This window comes from Pseudophryne corroboree, chromosome 5 (genome assembly GCF_028390025.1).
Source record: "Pseudophryne corroboree isolate aPseCor3 chromosome 5, aPseCor3.hap2, whole genome shotgun sequence".
Lineage (NCBI taxonomy): Eukaryota > Metazoa > Chordata > Amphibia > Anura > Myobatrachidae > Pseudophryne > Pseudophryne corroboree.
The window spans coordinates 630,309,064-630,324,013 of NC_086448.1; the positions used below are offsets into that span (position 1 = coordinate 630,309,064).

Sequence of the window (14,950 nt, forward strand, 5' to 3'; positions counted from 1 at the left end):
TTACCATGTTTGTTTCAGCAATTATGTGTAAACGTGTCATAAGGTGTACTTTTTTTAATAGGGAGTTTTAACTCCTGTTTATTTGTACCTTTATGTACAGACAAGGATAGTTATATTTATTGACACATAATATCTTTCAGGGACCAACCAATAGCTCATGTGTGTGTATAACAAGAGCCACAATTAATGGTGGTAAAAGACCCTGATCCTGTAGTTTCACAGATGCCAACACAATATACATTCCCTTTATAAGCATTACCCTCAACTACACACTCTTTACACATCTGCTCCTCTATCTCTGTTTCTCATATGCTAACATAACAGATAGGCTCGACAGTGCTTCAACACCTATGATACATATGATGACTGATATGTGATATATAATTTTAATTGTTGTTTTCCAGGCTTCTATTAATTGTATGGTCAGGTATGGGTAGGCATCCCCACTCACACCAGTGCCGTCGGAGCTGTATTCTCAGTTAGTATAATACTAAATGCTCCAGTTATCATTATTACCAGTATTTATGATGGTATTTAAATCTGTCACACTCTCAGATAAGTCTATTAGATAATTTTATCCTAGAATGGATACAGCGCTACCCATGCGCATTACGCTTGTCTAAAGCTTCCTCAGGGCTATGTCTGAGGAAGCTTTAGACAAGCGGAATGCGCATGGGTAGCGCTGTATCCGTTCTAGGATAAAATTATCTAATAGACTTGTCTGAGAGTGTGACAGATTTAAATACCATCATAAATACTGGTAATGATAACTGGAGCATTTAGTATTATACTAACTGAGAATACAGCTCCGACGGCACTGGTGTGAGTGGGGACGCCCACCCATACCTGACCATACAATTAATAGAAGCCTGGAAAACAACAATTAAAAATTATATATCACATATCAGTCATCATATGTATCATAGGTTTTGAAGCACTGTCGAGCCTATCTGTTATGTTAGCATATGAGAAACAGAGATAGAGGAGCAGATGTGTAAAGACTGTGTAGTTGAGGGTAATGCTTATAAAGGGAATGTATATTGTGTTGGCATCTGTAAGACTACAGGATCAGGGTCTTTGACCAGCGTTTAAAGGAATTTTACCACCATTAATTGTGGCTCTTGTTATACACACACATGAGCTACTGGTTGGTCCCTGAAAGATATTATGTGTCAATAAATATAACTATCCTTGTCTTTACATAAAGGTACAAATAAACAGGAGAGTTAAAACTCCCTATTAAAAAAGGTACACCTTATGACACATGTTTACACATAATAATTGCTGAAACAAACATGGTAACAAATGTATCGTTTATACACTATGAATGTAACCATCTGGTTCTAGAGTCTTGAAGTATTTAACAGCAACAACTTGAAACCTATCTCAGAACAAGCCTTGCAATATACACATGAATTACTGTCTGCTCTTTGTAAGATAGCATTGTCATATTATTGCATTATTACATGTCAATAAATATTTCTGACCTTTTCACGGAAGTGCCAGTAAAACTCCCTATAATATAGACACACTCGATGGCACATGCTTACATACAATAGCTACTGATGGAAACAAATGTTTCAATTTATACTCTGTATGTTAATATTTGGCTCCAGACACTAAAAGTATTTGACAGTGAGGGCTTCTAATCCATATCAGAAGAAGTCTATAGGCATATATATACACACGAGAGAACGAGATACAGAATATAATTTTAATGTTTTATTTATTTACACATTAGTTTTTCACATTAATTTTGGCACATTTTTTCTTTTTTACAAATTTTTTTTTTCTTTGATACTCCGCGTTACTTAGCCCTAGAGGCTGAAAAGATATAAATATTAATAGCCTTACAGGCTTTCAGATAAAGGTCATATGTTCATTTGTGATTTTAAGCATACTCAATAAATTGTATTTTAAACAATAACATTGACAGGGACGGAGTGCACCTAATCTAGTTCGATTCTTTTTTCTTTGTAAAATTTCCCCATGTATTGGTTAATCGGACGGTAGCACCCAGACAATGGTCATAACTAATTAAAAATTATGGTTTTTGAATATAAAAAGGACCAATAGTCCCTGAAGTCTGATTGACTTTTTTTGTCTTTTGGTGCGGATAAAACCTTTCTAACCTACCAGTATATTTTTGGGTTGTGGGAGGAAACCGGACTACCCGGAGGAAACCCACGCAAGTACGGGGAGAATATACAAACTTCGCACATTTAGGGCCATGGTGGTAATCAAACCCATGAACTTAGCGCTGTGAGGCAGTAATGCTAACCATTACACCATTCGTACTGCCCTAAATAAATACCCCTATGACTACCAGGTCTCTGGTCCAGTTCTTCCTCCGAAGTCTTCTGGATTAAGCATAAGATGAGTTGGTGCCTGTAATGAAAAGCTGCTCTGTGTTGTAATCTATATTGTCTCAGCAGAGGTTCAAAAGTATTACAGACATCTAATGCGCACGCACGTTATGAGGGAGGCTACTTGGGGGGAATTCCAATTTATTACATTGCCCTTTTTTTTTTTTTTTCTTTGCGGGCCATCCAAAATCTTGAGCACATTAGATTTGTGCTTTATTAGTAACATAGTTAATGAGGTTGAAAAGAGGCAAAAAGCCCATCGGGTCCAACCTGTGTTCTCTATTAAGCAGTGCACATTATAATGCACCAGCCGAAATAATGGCTTCGTACTTATTGACAACTATATGTCGTATCACACCAATATACTTCATGTCCGTATATTAAATGCTATAGCCTTGGATACTTTTTTCAACTAGAAAACTGTCCAATCCGTTTTTAAATGCATTTACAGACTCTGCCATTATTATCTTCTCCGGCAGGGAGTCCCGAATCCTTATTGCTCTTACGGTGAAGAACCCTTTCCTACGTTTTGTACAGAATTTTCTTTCCTCTAGCCTCAGCGAGTGCCCACGTGTCCTATACAGACTTCTATTAATAAACAGATCCCCTGCTAACTCTTTGTATTAACCCTTTACATATTTGAAGATATTAATAATGTCTCCTCTTTTCAAGGGAATACATATTTAACCTAGTAAGCCTTTCCTTGTACTCCAGTGCCTCTAACCCTTTTATCAGCTTAGTAGCTCACCTTTGCACTCTTTCGAGTTCCCCGATATTTTTTTTTATAATATGGTGCCCAAAACTGAACACAATATTCCAAGTGCGGACGTACCAATGATTTGTACAACGGCAGGATTACAGCCTTGTCCCTTGTTTCAATACCCCGTGTTATGCATGCGAGCACTTTATTTGCCTTCTTTGCTGCATTTTGACGAGATGATTATTGAGATGAGTTGGATGAATTTTATACGTTGTTTCTAATTTCGATTTAATTATTCAGCATTTTCCCAGTGCTATAAACTTGGCTTAACATGCGATAACTCATAGCTTCTTTGCAAAGTGCTGGAATCTATGGATTTCCCTGTGCACTAAATGCAGAGTCTGCATTTTAACACAGATTTTTCCTTACAGCTCCTGAGCCTGTGAGGAAAATTCCACCCTCTGTGGCTTAGTGCGCAGGGTTCCTGCAGCTAATTGAATTGGGCAGCGTAATTGAATATCCCCCTAATATTTAAGATCTTAAATGCTTTGTGTACTACACTGCACTTTTGTCACTTCAGTCATCCCAGGGAGATAACATACCTTTAAAAAAAAAACAATGTTTCGTATCCCTAATACATTGTGTGGTCGATGATGTATATATGGTAATTTTGAACATGGTGATAGTTTTCTCCATTTCCGTCGATTAATGTATTAGTATTTGGTTTCTTTTATTGTGCCCCACACTTGGTAAATATATTCGTATTGCTTCTTTATATTATGTTATGACTTCTTGATATTGTGTTACGACTTCTCTATAAGGAGAAACAGCTACACTGCACATGAAGGTAGAATAGAACTAGGCCCGTATGAGTACACATCGGAGCGATGTGTACCTGCTTGATATGGCATCTGGCAACGGCACCCCATCTCGCACCCTTCGCCCGGCCTGATTCGGAATTCATGCAGAAGTGCTTGCTACCCTATGTGGCAGCGAACACTTTTGAGCGAGATCAGGCTGCCATAAAGCACAGCTATTAACACGCTTATTTATCAGGGCGAATCAATTCGCTCACAATTGAATTGCCCCATTGGTCTTTACTCTAGAACAGTGGTTCTCAAACTCTGTCCTCAGGACCCCACATGGTTCACGTTTTCCATGTCACCCAGCAGCTGCACTGTGTATCACCAACTGTCACATTTTAAACATCTACAGGTGACCTGCAAAACATGAACTGTGTGGGGTCCTGAGGACCGAGTTTGAGAACCTGTGCTCTAGAACATTTTGCAGCACTGTTTAGTTTTAGAAACTGCTGTTGTGGTCATATACTTTTTTGTACTGCATGTGGATGAATCAAATACTTGGTAAAGGGCAGAGAACCATTTTAACTGACAACTCTTGTAAGTCTTTTAGCAACCGGGAGTAACCATGTACAGTTATGTTACTACTACTAAGTGGCTGTATCTTAAAGAACTCTGAAATGTTAGCTTGTGTCTGCTTGTATTGTTTTGAGATACCTGAGTGCCCCCCTTTTATGCCAGTGTTTAGTCCCCTGTCTGGAACATGACCCCCTGGAAGGGACGGGACAAAATACTGAGCCACTGGGTTAACCATGAGTGCTGTCCACCTGCATCTGTGTATATATGTGTATGTTAATAATTTTTTTTAACCCTTAGTGTTCTTTTGGAGTCTCGGCGCAAGTCAAAGAAAATAACGGCAAGAGGAATTTTTGCGGGCGCTAGAGTGGTGCGTGGAGTAGACTGGCAGTGGGAAGACCAGGATGGTGGCAATGGGAGGAGAGGAAAGGTAGGCATATTTTATTTTGATTACTGTTGCGTGAAAACTTTAATTTACTAATTCTTTAGCATCTATAGGTGCTGTATGTTTTATTGAGGCGTCTGTTATTTACTAAAACCGGTTCTAAAACGCGGTCCTCAAGGCACCCAAACGGTCCTGGTTGTAGGTATATTCATGGCTCAGCACAGATGGTTAAATCAAATTGGCTGCGGTGCTAATTAAATCACCTGTGACCAGGCATGGATAAACTTAAAACCTGGAACACTAGGGTGCCTTGAGATCTGCGTTTGAGAACCTCTGTAGTAAAAGGATGAGAGTAAAGCTAGCCTTATATCAGGACGATATCATTCCAACCAGCCAACTAGTTGGCTGTTTGGTATGATAATTAGGCAATGTTTGTGAACAAACGATAATCAGTTTACTCCCAAATGCCTAAAACTTCCGAAATCAGTTGTTCCAACTAGTTGGGAGAAACAAACAGGTTTGATTACTCCCAATGAATTGTTGTAGTGTAGGGGGAATGTTGGAAACTTTACTCCTAACCGAATGATAAGTAGGTACCTACCTCCCCCCCCCCCCCCCCCCCCACACACTCTTTCTGGCCTCAGAGAGCAGATGTTGATCATCTATCCTGGTGGTGACCCCCCCAAATTCCCCCACACCCCAAGTCATAACAGCGCCTCTTTCCCCTGCGCTGCTCACTGGTGCTGCACTTCCACTCCTTGGAGGCAAGCTGCAATTGTCGGGAAAGCCGTGTGTCTCTCTCCCTCTGCCACCTCACAGCAGCCTGCACTCAGTTGTTGGACAGTCAATGGACCGCTTGGTCTGCACCTCAGCCCGGGGAAAGGCAGCTGTGGCATAGGAGGGAAACGGAAGTGGAGGAACAAAAGGTCTCTCTACTCCGTTACCCCTGCGATCTTAGCCCGGTCCTCTCATTTTTGCCCCCAGCTCACCTCAGCTCAGGTCCTCGCCTTCCTGCACCCAGCTCAGTCTCCTCTTCAATCCTACTGCTGCAGCGCCTGGCAGCCCGGGATCCCTGGCAGCTGAGCGGGGGGAGTAGGAGGATCGGTGCAGCAGCAAATCCCCTGAGTCTGTAGTACCTGACCTCCGTACAGCCGGCACTGCAACACTGCTGCTGATACATACCAGCTCTATACCCGATACAGTGGTCATTCAGGTCTATGTGCTAACCATGGCTGGAACCTATGGGGGCACACTGGTTGTCCATGTCTGTGTCCTCCCTGGAACTGGCACTATGGAAGCATCCTGGTCATCCAGGTCTAGGCGTCCCCTGGTACTGGCAGGATTAGGTCACTAGTAGCTGTGCCCACCTATGGTGCAGGAATAAGCTACAGTCATGACTGTTCTTATATTTGTTCTATGAGTGAATGTGCAAAGTGGAGTCAGGCAACCTGTGGCTCTGGGCTTGCTGGATCTTGTAGTTCCCCAGCACCCACAGAGCCACCAGCCTCTACTGCTCTGGGAAAGTATGCTGTCAATGTGTAGGATCTACCAGATGTTTAATAGTGAACATAGATTCTGAAATAGTTTATAAATCATCAGCAGCCAGCATCTCCAGTCACTGTCTTCAGCCTTTTGCTCCCTGTCAACCCGTGCACACGTGTAACTCCTGATACACTGTTTGGCCATACAGTAGCTGATGACACCTTCCCCCTCCCCTCTCTCCCCTGTCACCCGGCATGCCCATATAGTACCTCAACCCACTTCCCCTGTGTGCCCATAAAGTTCCTGAACCCACTTCCCCTGTCACCCTGTGCGCCCATATAGTACATGACCCCACGTCCCCTGTCATCCTGGGTGCCCATATGGTACCTGAACCCACATCCCCAGACCCTCCAACATGACCCGCCCCACTAGGTACACAATGCTCTGTTTCTGGACTTCTCTCTTAATTTATGATTTCCATCACCTGTGTTGAACTAGTTAAATGATGATAAAGCTGTTTCTTCACAGGTGATGGCAATAATAAATTAAGAGGGAAGTCCAGAAACAGAGCATTTTGTACCTAGTGGGGCGCGTCATGTTGGAGGGTATGCATACCCTGTATGCCCATTTAGTACCCCACCCTTCTTCCCTGGTCACCCTGTGTGCCTATGCAGTACTTGACCTCTCTCTCGTTACCTTGTGCATCCATATAGTACCTGACCCATCTCCCCTGTGAACCTGTGCGCCCATATAGTAACTGACTCCTGTCCCCTGTGACCCTGTGCGCCCATATAGTACCCGACTCCTGTCCTCCTGTGCATCTATACAGAACCTGACACCACCTCATGTCACCTGGGTACACATGACACCCCTCTCCTTTCACCATGTGCGTCCATATAGTACCTTATGTTTCGGCCCATATAGGATTTGACACCCTGTATGGCCATATATTGTCCCCCACACCTCCCATGTCAACCTGTGTTATTGACAGTTTATAAAGTTCATTGTGTGTGTGTATATCTCATGTATATAATAAATATGTCTGTATTACAAATACATATATAAACAGTGGGATTTTAGTTCCTGAATTGATCAGTTTATTTAAGTTTGCAGCCCATGTCAAGGGACTATATTTTACTGCAAGTCCTACTCTATCATTCTGATTTATTAACCTGGTAACTACCCTCACATCAGAAGAATTAACTTACAGTGTGCTTTGTGGTTTAAAGCTCACCTGCCAACCGACTTATGGCTTCTAAAGGTGAGACGGTCACCAAACATAGTTGTTGCAAAACTACTAGGACACAGGTTAAAATAAATGAGCATACACAGGGTGCATGAGAAGATGTGATCACAAAAAGGTTAAACGCCACCATTAAAAACCATAAGTCATAAGTTGCAGTCAAATGGGGTTCCTTGACGTGGGCTGCAAGCTTAAATGCATTGATTTAATTCATGATCTAAAACCCCACTGCTGCTTATGTGCTGAGCTCTGATTTTATTCAGCCTGGGAATGGCAAGTGGATAAAAGTTTATTAAATATAGACAGCGTTTGCTACCTGATAAGGTCTTTTGTGGTAAATGTCAAAGATTATTTTCCTGCAATGTCTCACTGAAAAGGAGTAAATACTCGAAGACCCTTTGCCAGTAAAACAGGTGGGATGCACCTGCCTGATCACATGCTGAAGTAAAGTATGTGCAAAGCCACACTCGGCATTTCACAAGATGAGATATGTCTACACCAAGATATAGGATATGTACAGTGTGGAGGAAACTATAATAATCGTTCACTGTAAGGGACACATGTTGTTGTTTGCAGATTTGGGATCTATACTGTAGGTCGTGGTTTTAAACAGTGCTTGTTGGTAGCTTTGGTGTAAAATACTTAAGAATTCCTTAACTTGTGCTACTCTAACCTTTCTATGTATACCTTGTGTCTGGCAATTTGCTGTGTTAGGGGGACATGTACTATGCAGCGATAAAAGTGGAGAAGTTGCCCATGGCAACCAATCAGCTGCTCTGTATAATTTTATAGTATGCAAATTATGTTACGTCAATGCTGATTGGTTGCCATGGGCAACTGCTCCACTGACTCACTTCTCCACTTTTATCACTGCTTACTTTGTACATGTACCCCTTAGAAACAATGCTGTGTAAAAGGATAGTTCGCCCTCACCTCCTCCTGAAAGGTGGAGGTTCCTCTCCTGGGGCCTCTTCCTTCTTTACCAGCAGGGCTCCTAATGAAAAATATATACAGCGCTGATTGACACAGTGAGATCTGCACAATATGTATGTAATGTTTAAAAAACCTTATACAATAAAAACATTTCAAGCTAAATGAATAGGTATAAAATCTATATCTCACAATTAAATCTAGGTGGACTTTGAGACCTAATAAATACTATCACCAACTAGCATATATATAAGCACCAATTAGTATAGATTGATCAAGCATGAAAACAGTCATTAATACGGACCAAGTGCATAATAATTAATCCAATTGGATGTGGTTACCAAGTCTGTGTTCCGATTAAAAAGGCTCCCATAGATGCAAGTTCGTGTAGCAACGGCAACAATTTGTGGAGTCCTGGTTCACAGTTCAATGAGTACTCCGTGTTCCAATGTGTGGATTCTCCTATGAGGAATGGTAGGCGATGACAGTGCCAATATGGAGTCCTGGTTCACGGAGAGATTCAATTGCAGGGTTCTGACTGTAAATGGTGGTGCAGTCAGGACCCTGCAATTGAATCTCTCCGTGAACCAGGACTCCATATTGGCACTGCCATCGCCTACCATTCCTTATAGGAGAATCCACACATTGGAACACGGAGTACTCATTGAGCTGTGAACCAGGAATCCACAAATTGTTGCCGTTGCTACACGAACTTGCATCTATGGGAGTCTCTTTAATCGGAACACAGACTTGGTAACCACATCCAATTGGATGAATTATTATGCACTTGGTCCGTATTAATGACTGTTTTCATGCTTGATCAATCTATACTAATTGGTGCTTATATATATGCTAGTTGGTGCTAGTATTTATTAGGTCTCAAAGTCCACCTAGATTTAATTGTGAGACATAGATTTTATACCTATTCATTTAGCTTGAAATGTTTTTATTGTATAAGGTTTTTTAAACATTAAATACATATTGTGCAGATCTCACTGTGTCAATCAGCGCTGTATATATTTTTCTTTGTTTACCATGTCATTTAAAAGGGCTTGACTACCCCTTATCCATACAGCTGCTAGGATAAGCCACCCGTCACAGCGCCTGTATATATACTTGATATATATATCTCCACCAGGGCTCCTAATGAGACTGTACCTTCACAGCGGGGAGAGCTGATTTTGAGAGCATGATGCTGAGGAGCGTAGTATCAGGCATGTTCAGCACTCCTATTGCTTCGTCAGTGGAATTATATTGGCACTAGGACTTTGGGGGTAATTCAGATCTGATTGCAGCAGCAAATTTGTTAGCTAATGGGAAAAACCATGTGCACTGTAAGGGGTGCAGATATAACATATGCAGAGAGAGTTAGAAACAATATAACCCACCCAAATCTAACTCTCTCTGCACCCCCTGCAGTGCACATGGTTTTGCCCAACTGCTAACAAATTAGCTGCTGCAATCAGATCTGAATTAGGCCCTTTGTTATTGATGTTACAGCAGCAAGTTGTGCAAATCATATCCTCTTTTGTGGAGGCCAACTTTACATGAAGGATCCTCCCCGTACCGGAACGATTTTCAGCAGGTGCCGCCCCACCAGTTAGGTGATTTCCAGTCAAACTACTGCTATCTAGTTAATCCCTTTCAGATGAGGAGGTTGGAAAACTGATATGCAATTCTATAAAATAGAGTTTATTTATTTTTATTTATTAACAGTTTCTTATATAGCGCAGCATATTCTGTTGCGCTTTACAATTAGTAATGGAACAAAACTGGGTAAAAACAGACAGACACAGAGGTAGCAAGGCCCTGCTCGCAAGCTTACAATCTATAGGGAAATAGGCATTGATACACAAGGATAGATGCTACCCATTGCATAATGGTCCACCAGATTGCTAGGTTCTTAATGGGTTGTATATGATCACCCAGCGATGTTGGCCAAGGGTCAGGAGGGTGTGAGAGTACAGAAAGACAAGATATGTGATGTTATGTGTACTGTACAGAGAGGATGTAATTAGATAGGGAAGCACTGAAGGTTATGTGGGTGCGTCTGGAATTTGATAGGCTTGTCTGAAGAGGTGAGTTTTCAGGGAACGTTTAAAGAGTTACTGTTTTAAGTTGTCATTTCTTGTTTTTGTATTCTCATGCTCCAAAAACACTGTAGAGCAGCAAAAGGTGATCTCATTGTGCAGTGTCAGACTGGGGTATGAAGGGCCCACTGGGGGAATGCAGTGATAGGGGCCCATACTTAGGGGTGTGGTCAGTCTACTAAGGGGGTGTGGCCTGCTTCCACAGAGGCTTGAAATACGCAATAGTCTTGTGCAGTGTAATGCAACATATCTACCATGTATAATACAAGTGCACAGTCTGGAACCTGATCCCTAGAGGAAGGAGTGGGGCACACCGGTGGTTTCCCCTGTACCCCTGTGGGCCAGTCCGACCCTGTCACTGTGCATGCATGAGGCAGCAGCAGACTTTTTCTCAATGAAGTGTTATATGGTAGGAGACGGCTTTACTAGGAAAAGTAATCATTACATGCTGCTCCATATTCTTGGATGCACATCATTGCTTACAGCAGAGCCCTATAAAAATTTTTTTATTTCATACTAGAAATTAAAATTGTCTCTCTTGGTTTTCTCTTTGAGATATGTAAATCCATTTAACCAAGCCCCAGTTTTTGTTTGTAGATAACAGCTATGTAACTCCTGAATCTGTTACCTCCAATATCTCCTGCTTTACCGTTCAGTCCCGATCTGCCCTTCTATCCAGTAACAATAGTATGGGGACCTGAATTCCATCAAGATTTGAAAATTAAAATTTTCGGAGCTGGTCTGTGGGAACCTTCGCCGCCTTAAGTTGGCATTTGTTCCCGCTCCCCACTCCTTCCCATGTGAATGAGGTCTGCCGGAAGTTGCACTCAAGAGGGTATATTCAGTTGAAGTCGAAAACTGCCGTATGTCGAAAAGACGGCAGTTTTCGACTTTTTAGGTCAAATACTGATTCGATATATTGAATATTTTGCTAAAATTTTCGACAAGTCGATAAAATCGACTTGTCGAAAAGCACGTGGATCGTCGGAATAGCTGCCGATCCACGTGTTAATGTTGAAAATGGCCCCCTTTTTGACCATCTCAGTCCGACATCAAAATGATGTCTGACTGAGATGCGGACCCAGAGGAGGCGAGGGGGGAGAGGAGGAGGGGGGGGGGGGGGCGCGCCGCAGGGAGACAGCCGGCGGGCGTACAGGGAGATCATCGCTACAGTAGCGCTGCAGCTGGATGTCACTCACCCGACCAACGCTGCTGGAGCCGGGTGGGAGCTGCCGTGAGGTCGGGCGGCTGAGTGACATCCTGCTGCAGTGCTACGGATCTCCTCTGGCTGCCGCCGGCTGTCCCCCCACGGCTTTCCCCCCCCCTCTCCTCCTCTGGGTCCCATCTAAATTCGACTTGAAAAAGTAGAATTTTAGATGGGATTCAACAGGGGTTGTCGAATCCATTCTGACAAATACATGTCGGAATGGATCCGACTTTAATTGAATATTCCCCAAGGTCTCCCATGCACAGTAGCACTGCCAAATCAAGTAGCAGTGAAAGAAATAGCAGGGACAGCTGATCTTCAGAATAGCGTTCTCTGCACCGGAGCAATGTTGAATTGCTCTGGTGATTTTTGAGTCGCCCGTTGCTTCTCACCCAAGAGAGTGATACAGGTTGAGTATCCCATATCCAAATATCCGAAATACGGACTTTTTTGAGTGAGAGTGAGATAGTGAAACTTTTGTTTTTTGATGGCTCAATGTACATAAACTTTGTTTAATACACAATGTTCTTAAAAATATTGTATTACATGACCTTCAGGCTGTGTGTATAAGGTGTATATGAAATATAAATGAATTGTGTGAATGTACACACACTTTGTTTAATGCACAATGTTATAAAAAATATTGGCTAAAATGACCTTCAGGCTGTGTATATAAGGAGTATATGTAACATAAATCCATTCTGTGCTTAGATGTAGGTCCCATTGCCATGAAATCTCATTATGGTATGCAATTATTCCAAAATACGGAAAAATCCGATATCCAAAATACCTCTGGTCCCTAGCATTTTGGATAAGGGATACTCAACCTGTACTTGATTATCGGGTCCACCTGGCCTCCAATAATTAGAATGATGTTTATTATATCATTTATTTTAGGTGTCTTTTTTATTTATTTTTTATTTTGTCTCAGTATGGGATAACTGTTGTCTTCTGCAGGGCAAAGAGAATACAACCGGATCCTATTAGGGCTAATGAGTATGGCTAGCCACTGACACTCTGCATTAAGTTTAATAACCCAGATTTATGCTACTAAAATAATAAATTATGTTCACACGGATAAAAATGCTATATACGGCCAGGAGGAGGCTGCAAGCAAATGATTGAAACATTATTTTCTGATAACCTCCGAGCCACATATTTCAGTAGATATCTGGCTCTATTTCCCAGTCTGTTTTCATACACTGCATTCTGTTTAGAACACAGGAGAAAACTCTCATGTGGATAAACCCCAATTGTCTTGTGTTTGCCGCAAAGCAATTAAATAGTGTCTGTTCTCTACCTGCAAAATAACAGCTGTAGGTGCTAGCATCAGAGTTGCAGCAGCCACACCCTGCCTTCTGCTGTGTTAAGGCTGGAGATAGCATAGCTTGTACATTAGACTGGACTGGGGCTCACTGTTTGAAGTAAGTCAAGCATTGAACTCTTGAATGGGAGTACAGAGCTTGTGTGTCTCTCAGGACCCTGTGCAGCCAGCCAGAAGCCACAAGATGGCTACCACCCACCCGAGTCGGCAGCATTGCATTCTGTGACATGCAGGCGACAGGCAAACTGCATTACTTCCCTCGGCGCTCTGCACCCCATGACACTGCCTGGCGCTCCCCCCTCCCCCCCCCGGGCGCACGTCTTTGCATGCTCTGTTGCTGCACTTGACTAAAGTAACATTTTGCTAAATGACAGGAAATCCACCTATTGCTGTTTGATTTTAAGCACTTACAATTTCCCATTAGGATATGTTTTGGAATGATGTCGGTGAGGACTTGTGCAGTGAGGTCTTCTTACATGCTCAGGTGTACGTGGGTCTCTCCCATATCTGTAATGCCACCAATCAAATCATACAGTACTGATAACTGATGGCAGTAATAATATATGTACTGTGGTTTACAGGGGGGTTTTACAGACTGAAGGAGAAAATACAGACAAGTGAAATAAAAAAAAAATAGGAAAGAAAAAAAATGTATCATTGAATAAAATTAATAATCGGCAACGATGGGTAGACAGGCACTGCTAGTTGGATATAAATTGGGTCAGATATTGAAATGAAACCACTTGCAAATGCAATTTCCCATGCTCACGAGCATTTTATTTCTTTGATCAGAAATTATTTGTCTCTATTTCCGCCCCAAAAAATTGAATAGTTAAAATAGAAAGCATTTTGTTTTAGACCCAAACTGTTCACATTTTGTGCTTACTGTAGTTTCACTGTAATCTGTATTTGAAAATGTCTGACTATTTATGTTTATTTTAGTTTTTATTTGAATCCCTCTTTAGGTTACAGAGATACAAGACTGGAGTGCATCAAGCCCACACAGCGCAGCCTATGTCCTCTGGGACAATGGAGCGAAGAACCTTTACAGAGTTGGATTTGAAGGCATGGTAGGTAGTTTAAAAAAGAAACAAAAAAAACCCAACAAATCCTAGAAAAGCTTGGAGGTGGCGAGGTGAAGAGATTGGCAGCATTTTATGGCTTTCTGTTCTTTCTTTTGTTACATCCGTCTGCCAGCTTGGGTGCTTCAGTACAGTGCTTTTGTGATGCATCCGCAGTACTATACAATAGCGTGAAATCAGTGTATGTTTATGCAGTTTGATCCTGCCAGCTGTTGTAACTATTGATCTAATTACAGCTCTCTTTACAACTGGACATTAATGCTTGCAGGAAAAGCACGATTCCTCTTAGCCTTTTTGCTTTCCATTAAAAAATATTGAATGCTTTTAGATGTCCCAGTGTTATGCAGTTACTGTTTTCTTTGTTTGAATTACAGGTTTTGAGTGTTAACGGCATAAACTGTATATTTATTAACAGTTGCTGTTGCTTATGTCCTCGTAAGTGTTCAGTGAAGTCAGACTAAAACATATCAGCCTTTTTTGTGAGTTTTTCTCAGCAAAATGTGTTTGATAAAAGTTGTTGTTTTTTTGGCTGGTGCATTTAGGAAAAGTGGTGCATTAAATGTAGTGTTTGCGCTTTGCAGCCAATCAGATTGTATTACTGTAAGGGTGTGTACACACGGTGAGATGCTTGCTATGCCCGATTTTCACTTGCGATTTCCCTTGAACTCCCCGGAGCCTAGATAGCACAGATTTTGACTAACTTTTCTTGAGATATGGACTATGTGTGCTTACGATTTTGGCTTGTGTGAGATGAACTAGATAGTA

The 14,950-nt window shown here is 41.9% G+C and overlaps 1 protein-coding gene across 2 annotated transcripts in view; it reads left to right on the top strand.

The window, feature by feature from the left end:
* Positions 1 to 14,950, top strand: part of MIB1 (MIB E3 ubiquitin protein ligase 1) — a 216,298-nt gene that overhangs the window by 13,194 nt on the left and 188,154 nt on the right. For both annotated transcript variants that reach the window (XM_063923579.1, XM_063923577.1), the window contains exons 3-4: positions 4,743 to 4,872; positions 14,069 to 14,173. In XM_063923579.1, the coding sequence (XP_063779649.1) occupies positions 4,743 to 4,872; positions 14,069 to 14,173 (235 nt within the window). The remainder of the gene's footprint in view (positions 1 to 4,742; positions 4,873 to 14,068; positions 14,174 to 14,950) is intronic.